General features: G+C 43.7%; 1 protein-coding gene across 1 annotated transcript in view; it reads right to left on the bottom strand.

Moving 5' to 3' along the window:
• PTPN12 (protein tyrosine phosphatase non-receptor type 12) overlaps window positions 1-23791 on the bottom strand; it is a 50755-nt gene that overhangs the window by 19209 nt on the left and 7755 nt on the right. Inside the window, exons 2-10 of the mRNA XM_044280145.1 lie at window positions 11842-11950; window positions 9940-10016; window positions 7696-7791; window positions 6653-6691; window positions 3271-3342; window positions 2984-3043; window positions 345-487; window positions 190-256; window positions 32-109 (exon numbers count right to left, since the gene is read on the bottom strand). Coding sequence (XP_044136080.1) covers window positions 32-109; window positions 190-256; window positions 345-487; window positions 2984-3043; window positions 3271-3342; window positions 6653-6691; window positions 7696-7791; window positions 9940-10016; window positions 11842-11950 — 741 coding nt within the window. The remainder of the gene's footprint in view (window positions 1-31; window positions 110-189; window positions 257-344; window positions 488-2983; window positions 3044-3270; window positions 3343-6652; window positions 6692-7695; window positions 7792-9939; window positions 10017-11841; window positions 11951-23791) is intronic.

A 23791-nucleotide genomic window follows, 5' to 3' on the forward strand; every position in this document is an offset into this window, starting at 1 on the left:
AGGTTTCCCATTGCATATAAAAAGTGCGTACCTTAGTTTGGACTGCTGAATGCCGCTGTGTCCTCATGTCTTGAATTAAGCCAAAAACATTAAACTCTTCAGGTATCCTCTAAAGAACAAGACAATAATAGGTTAAAACCTTCTGAAAGCTGTAGTCTTCTAAATTGTGTGTTCACACTCGCCACTTACTCGTGCTTTCAGCAGATTCCACGTATAGTCTATTGCACAAATGGCTCCTGTCCTTCCACATCCTGCACTAAAAAGAGAATACCAATATTCTACTTCTAGTCTGTAAGGCTACTATAAGTGTTCCTAGATGATCCAGTTTTGCAGAGATTGCATACCTGCAATGTATACATATAGGAACCTCCTCATGAGCTTGATAATCCCGCATTAAACCAATCATGTCAAGAATAGAATCAAAAGATGATGGGACATCGTGATCCGGCCAATTTATATAGTGAAACTGAAGAATTGCGCGAGTCTCCTGTAAAATAGATTGGGAGAACGAGTTACTAGAAATGCAATGGCACTGAACAGGATTAACCCTTAGGCTTTTAATAGTCACTCTAAGGCCATGGGCCCAAGCAGCAGATATTTTATGTGCTCAAGATCGACTGCAAAATAGATGGAGCTTTCCGAAATGATTTTGCTGCAATTGAATACAGCAAGCATGTGGTAGGTTTTAAATCTGCAGATAAAAGTGATGTTCTCTAAACCCATTTAAATGTATTATACTGCGCTTTGTTGCGGCGCAAAATCTGCATCAAAAGATCTGCTACTTGTGTATGTGCTTTCTAACGCACCTATTCATTTTTGTCCAAAAACTACTGGTAAAGGCACAATAAAAAGCCATAACAATAATTGGATTACATGTGTTAATTATAAGTAAGAAATTCCAAGAGTGATGGGAAACATGACGAGCTTTACACAGTGGAACAGAGAAAGCAATTAACATCAGTAATTCCCCTCTGTACACTATTAGCAAAAAACATTATAAAGCAACCACTGAAGGCTCCTGCAGACACAAGGTAATCTGATGCCGAATTCTATTATTTAGCAATCGTGCAGGACTCTTGTGGACCCCTTGCAAGGTCTGTTCCCACACTGTTGCTGAGATCAGAGTAGAGCCCCTGCCGCAGTAGGGATGAGCCAATTGAGTCGTTCATACAAAAAACTTTCAAGTCTGTGAAGGAGCGTTTCTCTACAAACAATTAACTAATGTGCTGCAGATTAACATGGGTGCACATCTTGTGGCCACAATAATCTCTCACATGCGCTGTTACTGCAAGTATTGACGCATGCGCCAATGAGCAGTAATGGCGCATGTGTGAGATTGACAAGGCTGTGCATGATGTGCGGCTGTATAAAATCTTTCAGCAGAGGTGGTGCGTCCTGAGCTGTAGGGACACTCAAAAAAGTGTAAGGGTACTTTCACACTAGCGTTATTTTTTTCAAGTATTGAGTTCCATCACAGGAGCTCAATACTAGAAAAAAACGCTTCAGTTTTATCCTAATGCATTCTAAATGGAAAGCATTCCGTTCAGTATGCATCAAGATGTCTTCAGTGCAGTCCCTCTTACGGTATTTGGCCGGAGAAAATACCGCAGCATGCTACTGTATTTTCTCCAGCTAAAATTGCTGAACACTTCCATTGAAATGCATTAATGGCGGATCCGGTTTCCCATTCTGCGCACGCGCAGACCTTTAAAAGTGTGATGACATCGGAGAGACTGATCCGGAATTTCAATGCATTTGTCAGACAGATCCGCATCCGGATCAGTCTACAAATGATATCCGTTTGCATAAGGTATTCCGGATCCTCACAACTTAAAGGGGTTGTCCAGGTTCAGAGCTGAACCTGGACAGCCCTCCATTTTCACCCCAGCAGCCCCCCTGACATGAGCATCAGAGCAGTTCATGCTCCGATGCTCTCCTTTGCCCTGCGCTAAATCGCGCAGGGCAAAGGCATTTTTCAGAGTTCCGGTGACGTACCAGGCTCTCCATGGGGCTGACAGGAACCCCAGTGACGTCACCGGCACTGATGGGCGGGATTTGGCTCTGCCCTAGCCAGTAAAACGGCTAGGGCAGAGCTAAAGCCCGCCCCTCAGAGCCGGTGACGTCACCGAACACACTGCCGGGCGGAAGTTACCGCCCGGCAGTGTGTTATTGAAAACAAAAGAGCCAGTGCCCTGCGTGATCTAGCGCAGGGCACGGGAGCGCATCGGAGCATGAGATCCTCCGATGCTAGGCTCAGGGGGGCTGCCGGGGTGAAAATAAGGGTATGTCCGGGTTCAGCTCTGAACCCGGACAACCCCTTTAAGTGTGAAAGTACCCCAAGTTCGTTCGGAGCCGTAGCTATTCTTTGCTTCACCAGGGGCAAAACTCCGGCCAAAGCAAAGTGGCCTATCATCATCCAACCTGCCAGCCAGAACCTGCCAGACTGAAAAAGCTGCAGTTAGCAGCTCTGTGCTCTGGCTTAGGGCTCGTTCACACGAGCGGTCCACAATGCATGGGCAACTTCCGTGGGGCAAGCGCATGGGGATCACAGACCCATTCACTTGAATGGGTCCGTGATCCTTCCGTTCTGCAAAAAAGATAGAACTTGCTCTATGTTTTTTTGCGGTTTGGAAGCATGGAATGCACTCCGTAGTGTTCCGTTCCACATCTCCAGATTTGCGGATCCATTGAAATGAATGGGTCCGCATCAGTGATGCGGAATGGCCACGGAACAGTGCCCGTGTATTGCGGATCCGCAATACGGCAACGGGCATCACACGTTGGTGTGAACGAGCCCTTAAGTAGGGGTCCAAGCAGAGGAACCACTCCTCAGCTTCTTAGTCTTAGTTTTACTAGAAAAATCTCTTAAGAGCTACAAAAATGTCTTAACTGGCTGAGCAATCACTGTATGCTCATCATTACACAGGAAAACAAGGTTTAGGACTATCCAACCCAACATTGGACATGACAGCACAGCACTTACATTCTGGAACTCCACCGTAAGTTTTCTAACAAAGAAATCTTTTCTAGACTGCTCTTCCTCCTACATAAAAAGATAGTATACCAATGTCATCAAAAAATGAATTACATCTATACTCTACAATGATATGAACAGTCTAGAAGACTTACAGTTTCCTCACAAAACCCACGTAAAAGAGAAAAGATTTAATTCAAAAGTGTAGTAGCTATACTGCCAAATTATAAAGTCCCCTTCAAAAAGACAAAAGGTAGCAGTGTACAGGCAACACCTTACAAAGAAGGCATACTTACACAGGAAACATGGAATGGTCCTAAGGTTAAAGCTTGTTCTCCAAAATTTGGATAATACCGCTCACATTTTTTCTGTTATGAAAGGAAAAAAAGATAAGTAAACAATGGGATCATAAAGATACGGATATAAAAGCCGTATACATGAAGCGCTGATATCTCATTAACTAGACAAAATCCACATTATGTTCATCGTGTTTATGGTCTCCATTTAACATATACAGGGGAGGTATACATTAAACGGATGCCATGCAGTGGCACTAGTCGCCCATAGGGTCCCATACGTAAAAGAATGTATAGCGCAGTCTTCAACACCTTTTTGTTTAAAGCATTTATATAGCAGCTAGACTCAGGAAAAAATAAAAAAAATACTTTCAAACTAATGTAACCCATGCCAGCATTTAGTATTTTCAAGCTGCCCATTAGTAAGTAGCAGTTTCTTTTATGTACATTGTGAAATTCTCACTCCAGGGTCACTGGGGTATGGAAATTACACAGATTATATATAAAGGCGTTACATAAATATCAATAGCCTAATATAATATGGGAATCAATCTCTTTACTAGCAGGAGGTTTCCAGTAATTACCTGCTGGGACACTGGGAATTACATTTTCCTCACCATTTCCCTGCAATAGCCATTAGCAGAATACGTGCTGCTGTGGATTCTACGCACGGTTTTTTATCACACCCCCCGATCTGCTGATGGACAGAGAAAACAAACAAACGGCTGAGGACCCTGGAAGGAAATGGTGGGATTCTGAGATGCCTCACACCCCTGCTAGGTAATTATTGGAGGGCTGTACCTAGATTTTTACTTTTCATCTTCTCTCGCTACACAAGAATACAACCTCTGCAAACCTCTTGTTAAGGTTTTGAGTACACTGTAGAGAAAACTAAGGGCATAGGAGCGGCCCTAGGATAAGGGCTCATGCACACCTCATGTGTTCCGCAGTCTGCAAATCTCTGCTCCGAAAAAAAACATGGATCCAGCTAAGTGCACGTGCCATTTTTTTCACCCCCCTCTAGAAATATCCTATCCTTGTCCCCAAAACGGCCAAGAAAAGGACATATTCTATTTGTGCTGTCCACATCTTTTGCAGCCCCAATGAGATAAACGGGTCCGCATCAGATGTGCAACTTACGGCCACTTGCATGAGCCCTAAAGATAGAACAGGTCCGATAAACAAAAAAAATTCAAGAATTGTTGAATAAAGGAAAATATTAAATGAATAGTCTAGTATAAAGCAGTTACAGAGGGTGTCCAGCTTTTTAACAGTGCTTTGGTTACCCCACACATAATGGCCAGTCATTGTTGCAGCAATATATGTGACCCCTTGTCCAATGTGGAAGCTGACAAGCAGGGACCTGAACACAATGCAGCAGTGGTGGCCTGGGCGCGGCTATGCTCTGTTCACTTAAATGGAGTGATACAAGTGGTGATGTCACTGCGGTAAACAGTGAGAAGGCCGCAGCGCTGCTGGAGCACCGCTGCCTTCTCAAACAGCTGATCGGCGGGGGTTCCGGTTGTCGGACCCCCGCCGATCAGATGCTGATCATCAGTTTAAACAAACTGCAGAACCCCTTTAAAGGGGGTTTCTAGCATTCTAGATATGAATGACCTCTCCTCATTAATGGATGCTGAAGTTGCAGATTCCATCCACTGTCTAGAGGCCATGTCGATGTACTGCAGTTGTTGTATCTGTCATTTCAGTTTAAAGTCTGAGCAAAGCTCTGAGAGTCTGTCTTCAGTCAAATAGCCCATTTAGACGGCCGTGGTGCTTTGCGGATCCACAAAACACGGATACCGGCCAGGTGGTGCGTTCCGCAATTTGCAGACCGCACATGGCTGCAACCATAATAGAAAATGCCTATTCTTGTCTGCGATTGCAGACAAGAATAGGACATGTTCTATCTTTTCTGCGGAGCCCCGGTACGGAATAATGGATGCGGACAGCACACAGTGTGCTGTCTGCATCTTTTGAGGGCCCATAGAAATGAATGGATCCGCAGACCTTCCGCAAAATTGCGGAACAGGTGCGGATCCGTTTATACGGCCTTGAGAATGAGCCCTAACAAGTATAACAGTCTAAAGTATATTACAAACACGTTAACATCCCTATACTACAGGGTGGGCCATTTTTATGGATACACCTTAATAAAATGGGAATGGTTGGTGATATTAACTTCCTGTTCGTGGCACATTAGTATATGTGAGGGGGGAAACTTTTCAAGATGGGTGGTGACCATGGCGGCCATTTTGAATCCAACTTTTGTTTTTTCAATAGGAAGAGGGTCATGTGACACATCAAACTTATTGGGAGTTTCACAGGAAAAACAATGGTGTGCTTGGCTTTAACATAACTGTATTCTTTCATGAGTTATTTACAAGTTTCTGACCACTTATAAAATGTGTTCAATGTGCTGCCCATTGTGTTGGATTGTCAATGCAACCCTCTTCTCCCACTCTTCACACACTGATAGCAACACCGCAGGAGAAAGGCTAGCACAGGCTTCCAGTATCCGTAGTTTCAGGTGCTGCACAGCATATGCTGTGAAGATACGAGGTGTGCAGCACCTGAAACTACGGATACTGGAAGCCTGTGCTAGCCTTTCTCCTGCGGTGTTGCTATCAGTGTGTGAAGAGTGGGAGAAGAGGGTTGCATTGACAATCCAACACAATGGGCAGCAGATTGAACACATTTTATAAGTGGTCAGAAACTTTGATGTGTCACATGACCCTCTTCCTATTGAAAAAACTAAAGTTGGATTCAAAATGGCCACCATGGTCACCACCCATATTGAAAAGATTCCCCCCCTCACATACTAATGTGCCACAAACAGGAAGTTAATATCACCAACCATTCCCATTTTATTAAGGTGTATTCATATAAATGGCCCACCCTGTATATTAAAAATAAACTGAAACAGTTACACTAAGAAGCGGTCTTACATTCAGAATCGGCAGTGGATACGCCAAAGTTATGTAGAGGCCGGTGCCTCTTTATAACTTTGGCAATCTACTGCCAGTGCAGGGGCTTATTAAGACCAGCATCTAAAACATGATCTTAATAAATGTGTCCCTAAGTTCCTTCACGTATATACAACAGGAAGGAGACATTTTTACATTCCCTTTCCTTAATCCTATTTACATTGTGCAAAAAATGTTTTTAGAATGAACGCAAGCTGAAGATCTCCCAATTCCACGTTTCGTCTTCTACATTTAACTGAATATTTATCATAAACGGACTGTACATGGAATGTCATCAGCTTCTAGAGGATCCCACATTGTAGATGGTCAGAAGCAGTTAAAGGAAATCCTGCATTACTCAAACCTCAGAGGAAGTGCAAATACATGCAAGTTAATTATTTCTCCACAATACGCACCCTTCCCATTTCAAATTCACGACAAGCCATTACAATTATCTGGAGGAAAAAAACAAGAACTAGTTTAAAAAAATAAAAATAAAAATGAAATGTGAAGCACCATAACAAATACAACACTACTAAACTAGAGGTAGGTACGTACAATAGGCTAGGTTCACATCTGCAGCACTGCTCAGTTTTTCTGTTTTGGTATAGAAAATGAAAAGCTGCAGTGCGGTTCTGTCATATGCTGGGGCGTGTCAGACCCACTGCCGAGAATGCGATGGAGTGGGTTTCCATGCATTGTTAGACAGAACACTGCTCCATGTAGCATTTTCTGTCCAGTATTTTAGCCAGAATCTGCTATGGAACTCCTACCAGAACAACCTTAGTTCATAACATTTTACATTTATGGTACAAAAGTAGGAATTAGGCCTACCAGTAATTTGTTTTCCAGGAGTCTGACATGACAGCACCAAAAGAGTACGGGTGCTGTCATGGAGGACGTCTTGGTAAAGAATTTTTTTTCCCTAAACTCACTCCTCACATAAATGCATACATTATATTTGATATGTTCTGCGATACTTCACCCTTTTCTACAATGCTGTAAGTGTCGGGTAGTATATATGTTCTGGAGATATTCTCCACTGGAAAACCTTCCCTTTCTTTATTGTAAGTGAAAAAGGTTTAGGAGGAAACCCCAAATGCAGGACACCAGTGTAATCCTCATGACAGCAGTGGTCTACCTGTGACCCGATATTGGGAGTTCCAAACTAGGTTGCTTCTTGACTTGTTACACTGTAATGTAATATCTATGGAATCTAGTAATATGGCTATATATCTGCATAGCGAAGAGCCAGATGTGCGCGCACAGACTGGATTCAGGAAGGGTTGTTGTAAAATGGACAATATTAACTTCAATGGCTATTGATGAAATATCATGACATAGACCCAAATGGATCCTAACAACATGAGGACATCTGCAGGAGCCAATGAGTTCTAAGATAATCAAGATAAAGACTTGCCTTTAAAAAAAAATATTGAAATAGAAAAGGAAGCCTTACCTTGACCTGGTATTCCCAAATCATCCTCCAGAAATCTATTACTGTGTTAGCTAAGGGCCCCTGGGTAGCTATGTATGCTTTAGGGCCATGCACTCCCTGCAAATATAGATTAGGATTATGAAAAGCCAATGCAGACACACTGTAAATGACAATATATTAATATAAACACTATAAAATTTTTATTTTGAAGCATTCCGTTCTGTTACATTTTGTCCCCGTCGACAATGAATGGGGACAAAATGGAAGCATTTTTTTCTAGTATCGAGACCCTATGATGGATCTCAATACCGGAAAATATTAACACTAGTGTGAAAGTAGCCTACGTACACACAAGCATGGTACCACTAGTCAGTCTATGGTTGCTCATGTTCCTCAGTTTCCGATTCTGAAACCTGTAGCACACAGGGTTCATAAAATCCCCCCTTTAATTACGGTACATTCACCTCATGACAACTCAACATCCAGATTTATACAGGTTCATATGCTTTAGCAAGAGTGCTCCCTTTCCCTAAGGCAACCCGTATGTATGCCACTCCTCTCTCTCATCATGACAGATGAACTTTAGGCAGCACTCTACCACAAGTAGATACTTATACAGTCCTGATAAATAGTTTAAGACCACTTGAAAAATGGCAAAAAAAAATCTTATTTTACATTGTTGGATCTTAACAAGGTTCCAAGTAGAGCTTCAACATGCAACAAGAAGAAATGAGAGTGAGACAAAACATTTTTTTAACATTCAATTAATTGAAAACAATGATTAAACTGAAAACAGGCTGTTTTTCAGCAGATTCAAATTTTAGGACCACATGCCTTTAAAAGGCCAAATCTGTGCAAAGATGTGTATTCATTGTCATTTTCTGTCAGGTAGTCACACCTTGTGATGGCAAAGGCAAAAAAAACTCTCCCTTTTTGAACGTGGTCGGGTTGTTGAAATGCATAAGCAGGGTCTCTCACAGCGCGCCATCGCTCCTGAGGTGGGACGCAGTAAGACAGTCATTTGGAATTTCTTAAATGATCCTGAGGGTTATGGAACAAAAAAAGTCAAGTGGAAGACCCCAAAAAATCTCACCAGCACTGAGCCGGAGGATCCAATTGGCTGTCCGTCAAGACACTAGACGATCCTCGACCAAAATTAAGGCCCTTACTGGTGCTGACTGCAGCCCCATAACCATCAGACGGCATCTGAGACTTCAAAAACAAAAAACGTCTTCAAAAGACCTCGTCTCCTTGAACGCCACAGAACTGCTCGTTTGGACTTTGCAAGAGAGCACCAAACATGGGACATTCAAGGGTGGAAGTAAGTTTTATTCTCTGATGAGAAAAAATGTAACCTTGACGGTCCTGATGGTTTCCAACGTTACTGGCATGACAAGCATATCCCACCTGAGATGTTCTCTACCCGCCACAGTGGAGGGGGCGCCATAATGGTCTGGGGTGCTTTTTCCTTCAGTGGAACAATGGAGCTTCAGGAAGTGCAGGGGCGTCAAACGGCCGCTGGCTATGTCCAGATGTTGCAGACAGCATTCCTTATGACTGAGGGCCCTCGTCTGTGTGGTAACGACTGGGTTTTTCAACAGGACAACGCTACAGTACACAATGCCCACAGGAAAAGGGACTTCTTCCAGGAGAATAACATCACTCTTTTGGCCCATCCTGCATGTTCCCCTGATCTAAATCCAATTGAGAACCTTTGGGGATGGATGGCAAGGGAAGTTTACAAAAATGGACAGTAGATGGCCTTTGTGCGGCTGTCTTCACCACTTGGAGAAATGTTCCCACTCACCTCATGGAAACGCTTGCATCAAGCATGCCGAAACAAATTTATGAAGTGACTTCATTACTGAGTTCATGTTTGGAAGTTGGATTTCTGTTTTAGGGGGTTTCGTTTTTTTTTTTTTTGGAGGTGTGGTCCTAAACTTTTGATCAGCTGAAAAACAGCCTGTTTTAGTTTATTCGTTGTTTTCATTAAATTGAATGCTCAAAAAATGTTTTGTCTCACTCCCATTTCTTCTTGTTGCATGTTGAAGCTCTACTGGGAGCCTTGGTAAGAGCCAGCCATGCTAAGTATGATTTTTTGCCATTTTTCAAGTGGTCTTAAACTTTTGATCAGGACTGTAGTACAAACCAAGCCATTAGGGATGGACAGCAATGAGGGCCATGAATTCCCCCATATCTGCATGTGTTGGGATTGTCATGATGATCAGCACATACCGCAACACTGGTGCCATAAAGCAGACTTACCTTGATAAAATTTGCATTGATGTAGTCAGATTCATGAGGTGGAATTTTCAGTGCAAGTTTAACTCTACTGTGGTCAACTGGAACAGAAATAAAAGGTTATAAAAGATCAATTTTAAAGAAAAAAAAAAAAAAAAAAAAAAAAAAAAAGTGTCGATATGACTAATCACCAAAGCGAGTTCAACACTAAAGCTGGCCACACAAGTTATAGAGAGCGTCCATGTGTTCTCTAGAGGGAGGCAAGAAGCTGGCAGACACCTATGGTAACAGCTTATGTGGACAGAGTGTGATGTAATCTGACAGTTCCTTCTTTTCTCCAGTATCTGGAGGAAAGTAATGAAACCACCATACACATTAGGGTCCATTCACACGTCCGTATGTGTATAGTGGACTGCACATTGCCGGCACTCATAGAAATTGCGGACAAGAATAGGATATGTTCTATTTTTTTGCGGAACGGAAGTGCGGACCAGCGGATGCGGACAGCACATTCCGGCCCCATTAAAAAAAATGAAGAGGTCCGCACCTGTTCCGCAAAATTGCGGAATGGATGCGGATCCATTTTGCGGACGTGTGAATGGACCCTTAGATGGCCATGATGGATTCAGATGGATTGACCTTTAACCCTTTTGCCACTGCCAATACAATTTACACACTTATTACAAACACAAATAAATCTTCAATTATAAAACAAAATAAATAATTTTAAAAAAAATCTGAAAGTAAAACATTTACAACAATGTGAAAATGCCACTGAGCCCCGTTATACTCATGGGAGCCTTCGTGCAACTGTGCATCAAATGTAACATTTTGAAGGGGATTTTTGTTTTTACAAAAGTTAAAAGGGAACCTGTCATCAACTTTGTGCTGACCTCACTGAGGGCAGCCTAAATTAGTGACAGAACTGCTGATGTCAGCGGTGTGTCACTCATCAGCTAAAAGAAAGTGTTACTGAGAACCAGCATCATAATCAATGCAGCCCGGGCCTTGAAAAGAGTCAAATCTACCTGAGAAGAGTCATGGTTATCCATAATCTCCTGCTCTCACCTATCTGCTGATGACTGGCAGTTCTCTCCTAGAGAGCAAGGGATAAAACTGGGTAGAAGACTGTCAGTCATCAGCAGGTGGGCAGGAGAGCAGGAATTCATGAATAACCAGGACTCTTCTCAGGTGGCCATGACTCTTTTCCAGGCCCAATCTGCAATGATTGTGATGTCGGTTCTTAGTAACCACTTACTGTTAACTTTTAAATGACAGACCGCTGAAATCAACTCACCTGTGTCTACTTTATACGGCCGTTAGTAGGGGCAGCATAAAGTTCCTGACAGGTTTCATTTAATGATTGTGGCTATAATCCTGACCAAAGCAGAGCCTGAGATAGTCACCTCCTAAAAACAGAAGGCCAATTGTAAAATCTACAGTGTAAAAAACAAAAAAAAAATAAAAAATAAAATCCTCCTCTAGCAATCATCAGAGGGGGTGATACCATGAAAAGAAGTTCCTGGTCATTGAATATCAGTTGCATTTTCTCCCTTTCCAAGTAATTAGTTGTGACTCGTTACAAACGCCCCTGGCAGTGAAAGGATTAAGGATTGCCACTTGGCCTCAAATACCAGATCATGTCTCACCCTCTTCAGAAAAAGGTTAATTCTGGCACGTCTCTGCATGGTGAGAGGGATAGAAGGGGGAGGACCACATGGTCAACCGCATAGCAGAAATTTAGCTCCATGAGAGCAAGTCCGGGCGATGATGCTCTCTGTAATTGGTAACAGTAAAGAACAAAATGTGACACACAAAGCTGCACTATACCTATGATACTCCAAGTGCTTATAGTCAGGAGCATGGACACGCTACATCTGGGCTGGAGTCCCAGTAAGTTATCACAGGCAATGCACAGTAACTTACATGGCAGAATGTCTTTATATCTGTTCTTTTTGACATTATCTTCTTTTTCTCCAGTGATTGTCGGGTAAATCTTCTCTGTTCTATATTTTGTGGACAGCCTTCTTAATCTCTGGAAAAGGAGGACATATTGACAGTATTACTATACAGGAGCATCTATTAGACCATTGTTATATCTACTTCCCCCCTGGTATTTAATATAGCAACGTGATTAAAGAATGAAAAGAAATGATAATGCCCCAGATAGGGCAACATACACCAGCCATACTTTCATGGACTCAAAATAGGGAAAGCATGGTAGAGACCACAGCAGGGAACAGAGAGCAATGAAGGACATAAAGGACACCATAGCAGGTAGTAACCGACAAAGCACCGGTCATCTGCTGGGATATTATTAAATAGGACATCCCTGATGTGGATATTATTTATGATGAAAATATTCTAAACCCCAAGGAAGATGAAAGAGCCCAGTTTATAGAGGCAGCCTCAGCCCATAACCATGGACAGATCTATCTCCTGGGAGTCAACAATTGAGGTTCCTACATGAAAACAGCAAGAAGTGATCATAAAAACTGTGCAGAATCACTAAAGAAAATATAGTGCAGCATGATGTAACTATTCCTTACAAAAAGAATAACATTTATTTGCTTAAAAGCAGAACCAAGAACATTGCCACAGGTTCAACAGAGCCTAATATCTGGATTACACTGTCCAATACTCGGACAAAGTGCGCGCCAGTTGACCATAGAAATGTTGATCGGCGCTCATTTCATAGGCCAATGCTACGCTCCCATTTAGTTGTATTGATTATAGGCAGTACATCCCTGACTCCACAGGGAGATATGAGGCAGATAGGCATCCATCATTGTGAATGAAGGCATTGCCGTTTGCTGGATGATCGCTAGCACGATTATATGCCCCGATTGTCAGGAATGAGCATTTCTATAAATGCTTCTCCTTGATCATTGGCCTGAAATTCAGGTTACGTTCACATCTACAGCCGGCTGTTGCGACAGAGAATGCTGGGGATCAGCCGGAAAAAAAACTGCTGCGCGTTTTTGGCTGATTCTCTGTATATGTGCCGGCCCCATTATAGTCAATGGGTCTGGCAGGCGGCAGTGCCGGATAACTCCAGAAGGCTGTTCTATGCTGGAACCCTGGTGTGAAACTAGCCTTACGTGTACACGGGATAGAGACATAAGTGTGAACTGCGCTGTCATGAGGGGAACAGGATCTGACACAACGGATTTCCCACATCTGATGATTTGTTTCACAGCAGCGGTTTACGTCGGACATTTACGGTACTTCTTCTACTCCATTAAAATCCCAGAGCCAAAAGCTGAACTGGGGTTCATTATATTCAGCCAGACGTGTTTCGAGCTACAAGCGGCCCTTACTAAATAGAAAGAGATGTTATATTCATTTTTTATCAGGTTAGGGTACTTCCACACTTGCGGCAGAGTGATCCGTCAAGCAGTTCCTTCGCTGGAACTGCCTGCCAGATCAGTCAAAACGTATGCCAACTGATGGCATTTGTAAGACTGATCAGGATTCTGATCAGTCTTACAAATGCATTGAAATGCCGGATCAGTCTTTCCGGTGTCATCCGGGAAAACAGATCCAGCATTTATTTTTTTCTATTTTTTTTTCGGTCTGCGCATAAGGACGGATCCAGCATTTTGAATGCCGGATCCGGCACTATACATTCGATATAAAGGCAAGTGTTCAGTTTTTTGGGCATGCTGCGGTTTTATCTCTGTCCTGATCAGTCAAAAAGACTGAACTGAAGACACCCTGAACGGATTGCTCTCCATTCAGAATGCATTAGGATAAAACTGATCAGTTTTTTTTTTTGGTATTGAGCTCCTGTGATGGAACTCAACACCGGAAAAGAAAAATGCTAGTGTGAAAGTAGCCTAATGCTCACTTATCCTCAGACCCTGTAGGTTTCATCCCTTTCATCTATTAACCACTCATACCATTCAAATAACAAAACGGCTTTGTAACATTTATTACAGAGGGTAACACTGACAATACCCTCTGAACAGAAATGGCTACCAGTACCAAAAGATACAGCAAAATGTACCCAGGCATAAAAGAGTTAAAGGATTTAAATTGCCAAGAGGATCATTCCTACGACTATCCTATTAAAGGTCCCCTGAGTAACACTGAGGTCACATTATTACTGCTGCAGCGAAGGGCGTGAACACATCCAGTGCGGCGCTTCTGGAAAACACGGCTACAGCCGTCCTGCTTACTCACTCCACACGAGACGGGTGACAGGCTTTTACCACATATGGCATGAAGGATGTCACTGTCAGTGGAACAATTGAGAGCGGCACAAATCGACTTCCTGAGTGGTCGCAATGCAGGGGGTTTACCAGCCGCCTCTGTGGCCCATGCAACACAGTATACGGTTCCTAGGAGGACTTCTCAGCCTCCATGGGCACCGGACCAGGAAGATGGTATATACAACATGGACGGTATTCACATTTTGTGGATCCGCAATGTATAGACCGCATAACTGTGTGCATGAGACCTTATACTGCCCCATCCGAGAGCAGTCTTATATAGTGACAGACACTTGGGGGGTCATTTATCAAACTGGTGTAAAGTAGAACTGGCTTAGTTGCCCATAGCAACCAGATTCTTCCCTTCATTTTCCAAAGGAGCTGTCCAAAATGAAAGGAGGAATCTGATTGGTTGCTATGGGCAACTAAGCCAGTTCTACTTTACACCAGTTTGATAAATGACCTCCTTGGCTTTCAATTTGGTGTACTTTTCATAAAGTCACACGTTACCAGGTGCAGCATGTGCAGAGCCCTCTAAGAGCCAGTTCTCCGCGTTCATGGCTCCTTGCAAGCACCTGCTGATTGACAGCTTTCTCCCCATGTACAGTAAGGCCTCCACATCAGTCTATGTTTCATCTGTGTTTGGTCCATGTGGCTTTTTTTGCTCTCCATGTGTCATGCGTTTTCCACAGACACTGCTCAACTGAAAATTTTGAAAGCATCTCCTATTAGTGGTCAGTGAAAAACGGACCAAACACAATAAAATCAATAGATATGTGCTGTCCACAGAAAATGTGAACAGCATATGTCAGTGAAAGACAGGCCTAATGATACAGCCATAAAAAAAAAAAAAAATTTGATGCAGTTTTTATAGCCAAAATCAGGAGTGGTTAAAAAGTCCTTAAAGGTTTATTGCAGTTGTTAGAATTATTAGATCAGTGGTGGTCCTAACTTTTATGATCCACTCCTGATTCAGGTCTCTTGATGCAGTTTTTGAAGCCCGAATGTGTGGCAGCACCCTTTAAGGTACAACCACATGCAGGGGAAGATTTAAAGTAGATTGGGACAAAAACCACCATCACAAAAACTACCTGAAATGGGCAGTTTTTTTTTGGGGGGGGGGGGGGGGAATGGATGTGTGTGGATGAGATTTCTAAAATCGTATCCAGTTTAACTGTACTGGAAATGCCATGGGCTTTCCTCAGCATTTAGGCTACATGTAGACATACCCTAATGGGAGAAAGCGGACAATCAGCAGGGGGAGGATATACAGCTCCTGGCATGCATGGCTCGTGCTGCATCAGATCCTGTGATATATGAAACTACGTACACCATACCGACACTGTGAAACCAGGGGCTCACTACATTATTCCGCTCTCAGACTTGATGACAGTTTAGAAATGAAGAGGGAAACACAAGGGCATGACCACTGCAGTGTGACGGGCATTCACGTATAATGCCGCAGCCAGCAGTATCATCTACTCCTAATCAGCATTTTCACTAATAAAGAAGTAATGAGTCAAAAAATGAGCAGAACTCGCAGCATCTCCAAAGCCACTGTAATGTCATCCTACAACCTCAGCCCACGCATTATCCAGAGGAAGAGCGCAGGCCAAACAATGATACTAAGACTACACTTGTGCTGAAAGTAGAAACTGCTCAGTTAGAGATCTCAAGAGGTCGCGTTTTATGCGCCGACATACAGTTTACTACGACAATACAGACTACAGAAAACATAATGACTGTTCTATCCCAAATCTGTCCTTTAAAGACTCAATTGCAACAATTTCCACAATAGCGTATGTTTCACCCCTCATAGCAATCTGTATATAAAGGATTTAACATTAATCCCACCGTCAGTATGAACGTTCGGCTGCTTTCCATGTACATTACGATGTACACGCTTGCTCAGACTGTCAGGATCCCGTATATGACAATATGGAGGGATCCTCATAGGATTATGATCATCCAATGTTAGCTGGCTATTCGTTTTGGCGGGAATTTTCCTGCCGAAATGGATGGTCAAGGTGGCTAAAAATAGCCTTGTATCTAGGGTAGGGAAGGTTAGGCTTGATTGGCCAATTATATGTCTTATCGTGGGTTTGTTGCTGGGCTAGGAAGATTAGGAGCCCCAGCAACAGTTAGGGCATTGGTTAAAGGGGTATTCCCATCTTAGACAATGGGGGCATATTGCTAGGATATGCCCCCATTGTCTGATAGGTGCGGGTCCCACCGCTGGGATCCGCACCTATTTCGAGAACGGAGCGGGGAGCGCTGTGGCTGGAGGACCCCAGATTTCCCGGGGTCCGTCCACCACCAAGTGCTAATAGAAATGGCCCCATAGAAATGAATGGAGGGCAGCTGCTCATGCGCAGTGCGCTCTCCTTCACTCCGTTTCGCCGATATCTCCGTTCTCGATATAGGTGCGGGTCCCAGTGGCAAGACCCACACCTAGAGACAAACGGGGGCTTATCCTAGCGATATGCCCCCCATTGTCTGAGATGAGAAAACCCCTTTAAGGGTGAGGGGTGTTTATGGAATGAGGTATATAGAATTGTGGTGGCTGACTGCTTTGTGCCGTCAGCTGGATCGCAATTTGAAGAGCTGCTTCCCGCCCTCCCTGTTAAGGTTTGTGTGTCAGGGTCACTTTATTAGAAGGAGGGGTAAAAGTCGCTCGCCGTCAAGTGGCGAGAGGATGAGTTGATTATGGTATTTAGGCCGAGCTTATGGCTGGTCTAATCTGTGGTTTTAAAGAGAACCTGTCACCAGGATTTTGGGTATAGAGCTGAGGACATGGGTTGCTAGATGGCCGCTAGCACATCCGCAATACCCAGTCCCCATAGCTCTGTGTGCCTTTATTGTGTCAAAAAACCGATTTGATACATATGCAAATTAACCTGAGATGAGTCCTATCCCTAACTCATCTCAGGTTAATTTGCATATGTATCAAATCGGTTTTTTGACACAATAAAGGCACACAGAGCTATGGGGACTGGATATTGCGGATGTGCTAGCTGCCATCTAGCAACCCATGTCCTCAGCTCTATAACCCAAATCCCAGTGACAGGTTCCCTTTAAAGTTATTTGGTTATTATCTATTGTGTAAGCTATTCTTTAATAAAGTTGGCTGTGGCCTAATTTTATCCATGCATTTACCGCATGTATCCATGTGTCTTATTCTAGTTTATAGTTATGGGTCGAAGTTATTTATTTGGAAGGTTAGATGATCTATAATCCCATGGAAAGCGCATATATAATTATGTCTGGAAAGATCTACTACATCCATTTTTACCGTCCCCTGCCTCCAGTAATAGTATTCAGTTACACGTTTATTGCACTCCCCTCGTCTTACCATACTTCTAGATCTTTGTCAATAGGCCTCACGCACTATCCACCGGTGTCCTATGATCTGTAATATGGGACCCATAGCCAAAGCTGTATTCTCCGCGTGCTCTATGATTTTGTACCGAAGCACAGAGGTTTTTCTTACGGATACCGAAGGAGTCTGTGGCATGCTGTATGAGAGAGGGACACAATTTGGCACTACACAGGCTCTGGGCATTTGGCAATGAGCGCATGGGACATACCTTAGAAGGGTGGCACACTGATGGCATATCCGCAACCTTCGGCACTCTAGCTGTTGTGAAACTACAATTCCCAGCTTGCACACTCACTCAGCTGCTCTGTAAAATGAAGCATGCTGAGAATTGTAGTTTCACAACAGCTGGAGGTTGCCGATCCCTGCGCTAGGATATGCCATCAATGTTGGACAGGCATGGGTGCCACCTTTGGGATCTGCCCCCATCTCCAGAACTAGCCTCTGAAGTGAAAAGAGAGCAGCTGCACATGCGCGGCATGTTCTCCATTTATTGCTATGGGACTTCTGAAAATAGCTGAGCGAGTGCGCTTAGCTGTTTTCATTAGTCCCATAGCTGTGAACAGAGGGTGGCCGCGCATGCGCAGCTGCTCTCTTTTCACTTCTGGGGCCAGTTCTGACAAGAGGAGCAAATCCCAATGGTGGAATCCATGCCGATCTGACGTCAATATCCTAGCGATATGCGATCAATGTCCCAGAGGGCCACAGTTGTATTAAGCCTCTGTTATTCTACAATTAGACAGACATTGCATGAATCCTACAGGGGTAGAAGCATTGCTTCTGGGGAAGAACATTTCCCCACACACCGCATGATGGAGCCTATATGGCTCTGGACGCATTGCTGTACAAGGAAACATGCACAGGGCTCTGCTACGCGCACAAGCTCTACCTCTTGCTGTCCATCATACATGCTGATCCCGAAAATGCGGATGCGGTTCCCGAAAATGTGGAATTGCATCCATTCCAGCCCTATTGAAAGTGAATGGGTTCGCAAATTGCGGAACGAATGCGGACCCAAATTACGGACGTGTGAATGGACCCTTAGGGTCCATTCACACGTCAGTATTTTTCTATATCCCGAATTTTGGTCCCTTTTTTGCAGATCCGTTGTTCCTGAAAATGTTTCCGTATGTCATCCGTTTTTTTCGGATCCATTGACTTTGTATTGTACCAGGATCCGATTTTTGCGGATAATAATAGGACACGTTTTATATTTTATCGGACATGCAGAACGGAACAACGGACAGCACACATTGTGCTGTCTGATTTTTCTCAAGACCCATTAAAAAATGAATGGGTACGCAACTGGTCCGCATCTGTACCGCAAAAGAGGATTTGTAATATTCCATGCACACACTATGGAAGAGATTGTGGAGTCACAGAGCATGCAACTTTGCCTTTAACCAGCTTTTTAACAGTGTTTTCTGGTCTTTTTAGGGCGCTTTGAAAAGCAGCAGCCAGAAAAGCATAAAAAACACACACAGCATATTGGGTTTGTGGCATTGTATATTAGTTTTTAATCGATAATAGTTTTTGAAGTTTGTTTGAAAACCCTGATAGAAAAAAATGCACTAAAAATAAAAATGCAGGAAAAATACATTTAAAAAAAATTCTGGCATTTACATGCATTTTACACTGCAGGATGCAACCCTAATATGGGGACACATATCAAAATGTGCCGATCATTTCTGTAAGCCTTCTCCTAAAACACGGGGAAGAGGATTGAGGATTACCACCATCTCGGCATACTGTGTGAGAAAGCAGTCACTGACTTCTAGAGGTCTCTGGAGCAGAATAGCACGACGGCCAGCAGCAGATGCGATCTTCAACAGGAAGTTAAAAATTTCCTAGCACGGAAAATAAACCTCTGTAATAACAGCCATCAATCTGTGAAACAAGGCAAACAAATCACTGAAAATATGAAAATCAGAACTTTGATCAGCTGGTAACGGGCCAAGTAGACACCATTTTGTCTCTCCAAATCGACGCCACAGAAAATAAATCACACACACACTAAACACATGTACCATACAGTGGCCATAAGGCTGTCACTGTGCAGGTATCTTTTTGGACTACTTTTAGGGCTTGTTCACATCTACAATGGAGACTCTGTTCAGGGCCTTCATCACAGTTATCCCCATAGAAATGTACCCTGAAACCCCCTGTATTCCAGTTATCCCCTACACACTGCAGAGTTCAGGCCTTCATCACACGTTCTGCCGAAAAAGAGCAGACAAACAGGACTTTTTTTTAACTAAAAATTCGGACACACAAATGGAAACCAAACGGGCCCTATTATAGTCAATGGAACAGCAGAAATTGCTGATATAAACCTGATATGGCAGTGTTCACAACTGGCTACCTTTGTGTAGACTCATACATTTATATCAGTATATATTAAAGGGGTTGTGCAGTGTAAAAGTAATAAAAAATTATTAATCATGTCGTGGGGCTTGGAATGGTGGGTTGTCCACTCATGTCACTATTGATGGCCTATCTTCAGGGTATCCGAGTAGCTCTGGTGTTCGTTTAGTCCATGCCATAGAGGACGGAGCTGGCGACTGCAGTGCCACTCAACAAGGAACCCAGCTGTGTAGTTCCTGCAGAACAGCTGGTCGGCAGGTGGGGTGTCAGAACTACTGGGCTACAATGGCATGCCTGTGACAGTCTCAAATTCATGGACTTGCTGTGGAGATAGATAGAATGGATTTTCAGCCACGGAAATCTCAGCATTAATTCTGTTGGACCAGTCGTGAATATTCCCTTGTCAAAGTTAATTTTATTAGAGGGCGAGACCTAAGGAGGGTACAATATAACACAGATGCAGCCTGGCGGAGAGAGGATAGAGCGGCCACACTATAATGGAGGGGGGCGAGAAGTTGAGATTAAGTTGTTGTTTTTTTTTTCTTATTAACGGCAGTTATCCCGATATAAAGTGGGTTTCAGGGTACATTTCTAACTACTTGACTGATGGTTGTCAACCTCCACCCCCAAAAAGGTGGCCAATCCCTTTAATATATACATACACACTCGACATTTGAGACCAGACATAAAAAATAGTGACCTGAATATTTAAAGAGCCTGAGGATGATGGCTTCCCGTTCAACAAAAATAGAAGTCCTGAAATAGGACTGCTGGGAAATTAGTAACACGGCAGGGAAAAAAAAAAATATAACACAAGGCAAGCAAGATGGAAACTCCACATAGGACAGCAAGATGATTTAATCTAACTGGCTGGAAAACTTCAGAATACCGATCTGAATCACAGCAACACTCCAGCCGCAGAGCTTCCAATATTGGAGAACGAAGCGAGGTTACACAGTAGCGGTACCCAACGATGGAGGCCGGACTGCGGCGGTACCCAATGATGGAGGCAGGACTGTGGCGGCTGACTCCTACACAATTAGCAGCACACAGACAGCACCCATATTTCTAAATACTAAGGAAGTCATTTATTATCTCTTTACGACACATTTTGGCGTATTGATGTTTGCGATTTTGTCGCAAATGTGTTTTGTGGCAAAATCTGGGACTCCCCCCTCATTCATCATTTTCCATGCTAGTTTTGGCGTGGAAAATAATCTCAATATATACCAGCAGCAAGCATCAAAGTTATGTAGAGGCCGCGCCTCACCATAACTTTGCCGCATCTACCGGCAGTGCACAGGGAATAATAAAAAGGCATGTATTGTGACGGTCTTGCACGCTCAGGCACTACAGGCAGGGGGCCCCTGGCAGGACCATAAAATGGTGCATAGAAAATAGGGCTAGTAGGCTGCGTTTTTCATCGGCGGACATAATCATTACAGGCGGAACTGTCATACGTATCTGTTATTTCTTAAAGAGGGCATTCCCATCTGGGACATTGATGGCATATCGCTAGGATATGCCATCAGTGTCAGATAAGAGCAGGTCCCAGACATTGGACCTGCACCTGTCCCCAGAAAGGGACCCCTGAAAACATGCGCGGTCCAGCTCTTTTGAGAGCTCCCATTGCAATGAATGGAGAGCATGTCACGCATGGGCAGTGTGCTCTCCTTCACCTCAGGGGCCCCCAATCTCTAGAAAAGAGCAGGTCCCACTTAACCCATCTGACATGGTTGCAGTATGCCATCAATATCCCAAACGGGCCACCTCTATTATTTAGAACAACCCTTTCTTCAGAGTTCCAATTACTACCTCTGCTTGCTGTCACATGTCCTGGTTATGATAGCATGGGGCAATGCAGACGTGGCAGATATAACATGCTGCATTTACAATAGGATGTGACAGTATATTTCACAATATTATGTCGACATATGGGATTTGCACATACAAAAATGATCGAATTTACCTAAACTAATATTTTTCTTTTTTAATCTAACCCTAACTTATTGAAGTGCCTGCCGATGTACAGGTCTGATGGGAGCTGTATACTGTATATCACCATAGAGCAAACTGTAGTCACCGTATGTAGTCTATGACTGGATTCACATATATCCGTTGTGTTTGGCCAGTTGTCTTACGACGGAGCTTCCGAACCCATTAACATGACGGGGTGAAAAACGATGCAGTCGACATGGTCTGATCCACTGCAATGATACCGGAGGGAAGCATGTCAGATCACCAGACGTATGTGAGCGCTCCACAAGCTCAATTAAAGGGGTTATCCAGGAAATGATGATGACCTATTCTCAGGATAGGTCATGATTATTACAATGAAGGGGGTCCGATTCCAAGCACCCCGCCGATCAGCTGTTACACTGAGCCACCTCACCGCAGCTTCCCAAGCACAGTGCTGTACTTACTACTGCTGCTCAGCCCCATTCAATTCAATGCAACTAGGCCATGTGACTGATGCAAAGAGGCGGCGGCGGTCACTGGGGATCCCGATCGGATATTGATGACCCAATCCACTGCTGCTCTTGTCCTAATGACACCATCACAGGAAACTGGATATACAGTGATCAGCAGGGAATCGGGGAAGGTCCAGGATAGGAAAGAAGAGCTTTTGTTTAACGTAAAGGGGGGAGGGGGCAAAAAAATTAAACACTCTCCTGTTTAATGCAGTAAAATACACAAAAAAGTGCTCCAAAATCCATATAGCTTGGTGCAAATCTATAACATTGATTTTCCTGTGTCTTTTCCCCCGTGGAAATGTTCTGCAGCAAACTTGGTACATGTGAATCTACTGGGAAACACTACTGCCAGATTCAGGATCAGGCATATGAACGCCAACATGTCCAACTAGTCTTTACCTAGACATCTGCCATTAGGGGAGAGTTGGGACACCTCTTACACATTAGACTGACATTCATCACAATGTGTACAGGTATCAGGAAAGAGGCAGACAGACAACCCCAACATCTGTGTTAGGGCTCATTCACACGATCGTATGGTCGCCGTGTTCGTGCTGCGGACAACAAATAGAGGTCTAAAATGCATGGGCACCGGCCGTGTGCACTGCTGGACCTACTGACTTGAACAATGACAAGATACGACAAAAGATAGGACATGTCTTTCGCGGTGCAGAGGGTACCCAAAATCTCACGGAATCCCTTTGTAGCGCTTCCACAAAAGATAGCAGATGTCCTATTTTTGGTCATATCTTGCAGACCCATTCAATTCAATGGGTCCACATCTGCAGAACGGAGTGCACACAGCCGGTGCCCATGTACTGCGGACCCGCTGCTTGCAGGCCGCCATACAAGCATCATGGCCATGCAGTCGTGTGCCCGATTCAGCTTCCAGTGGTGTACCTACGGTGTGACAGACTGCTAAATGACAATCCTACGATTTGCTGTAGAATATCAGGGATTAGAAAGTGCATAGCTAAGCCACACAAAACACTAGACGACATTTTTGAACATGCCAATACAAGAAAAGCCTTCCCCGAGGCCTTCACTTTCTAGATATTCAAGCAGCCGCATTGAAATACCACATTGCACACACTCTGAACCCAGGAGCTTCAGGGATGTGCCTGAACACCTTCGATCCTCCCAGAGATATCACAAGATAGCTGGAGGAGATAAGGCTGGCATTCTCCGGACTGCGGCCTGGTGCACACGTTACCCAAAAATAAGTAGCACAGGTGATTTTGCAAAAAAATTATAAAAAATTTGAAATATAGAATATTAGTAAGATCATTAGACTGCATGGCCATGTTAACAGCAGTATTTTACTAGTTCGCCAGTTAGTGTGGCAACTGCCTACCAAAGAAAACAATATATAAGGGGGGGGGGGGGGGGGGGACTAAATACACAGAAGGTGTGGACAATACTTATACACACACCAATAAAACACAAAA

The sequence above is a fragment of the Bufo gargarizans genome, chromosome 2 (assembly GCF_014858855.1).
Source record: "Bufo gargarizans isolate SCDJY-AF-19 chromosome 2, ASM1485885v1, whole genome shotgun sequence".
Taxonomy (NCBI): Eukaryota; Metazoa; Chordata; class Amphibia; order Anura; family Bufonidae; genus Bufo; species Bufo gargarizans.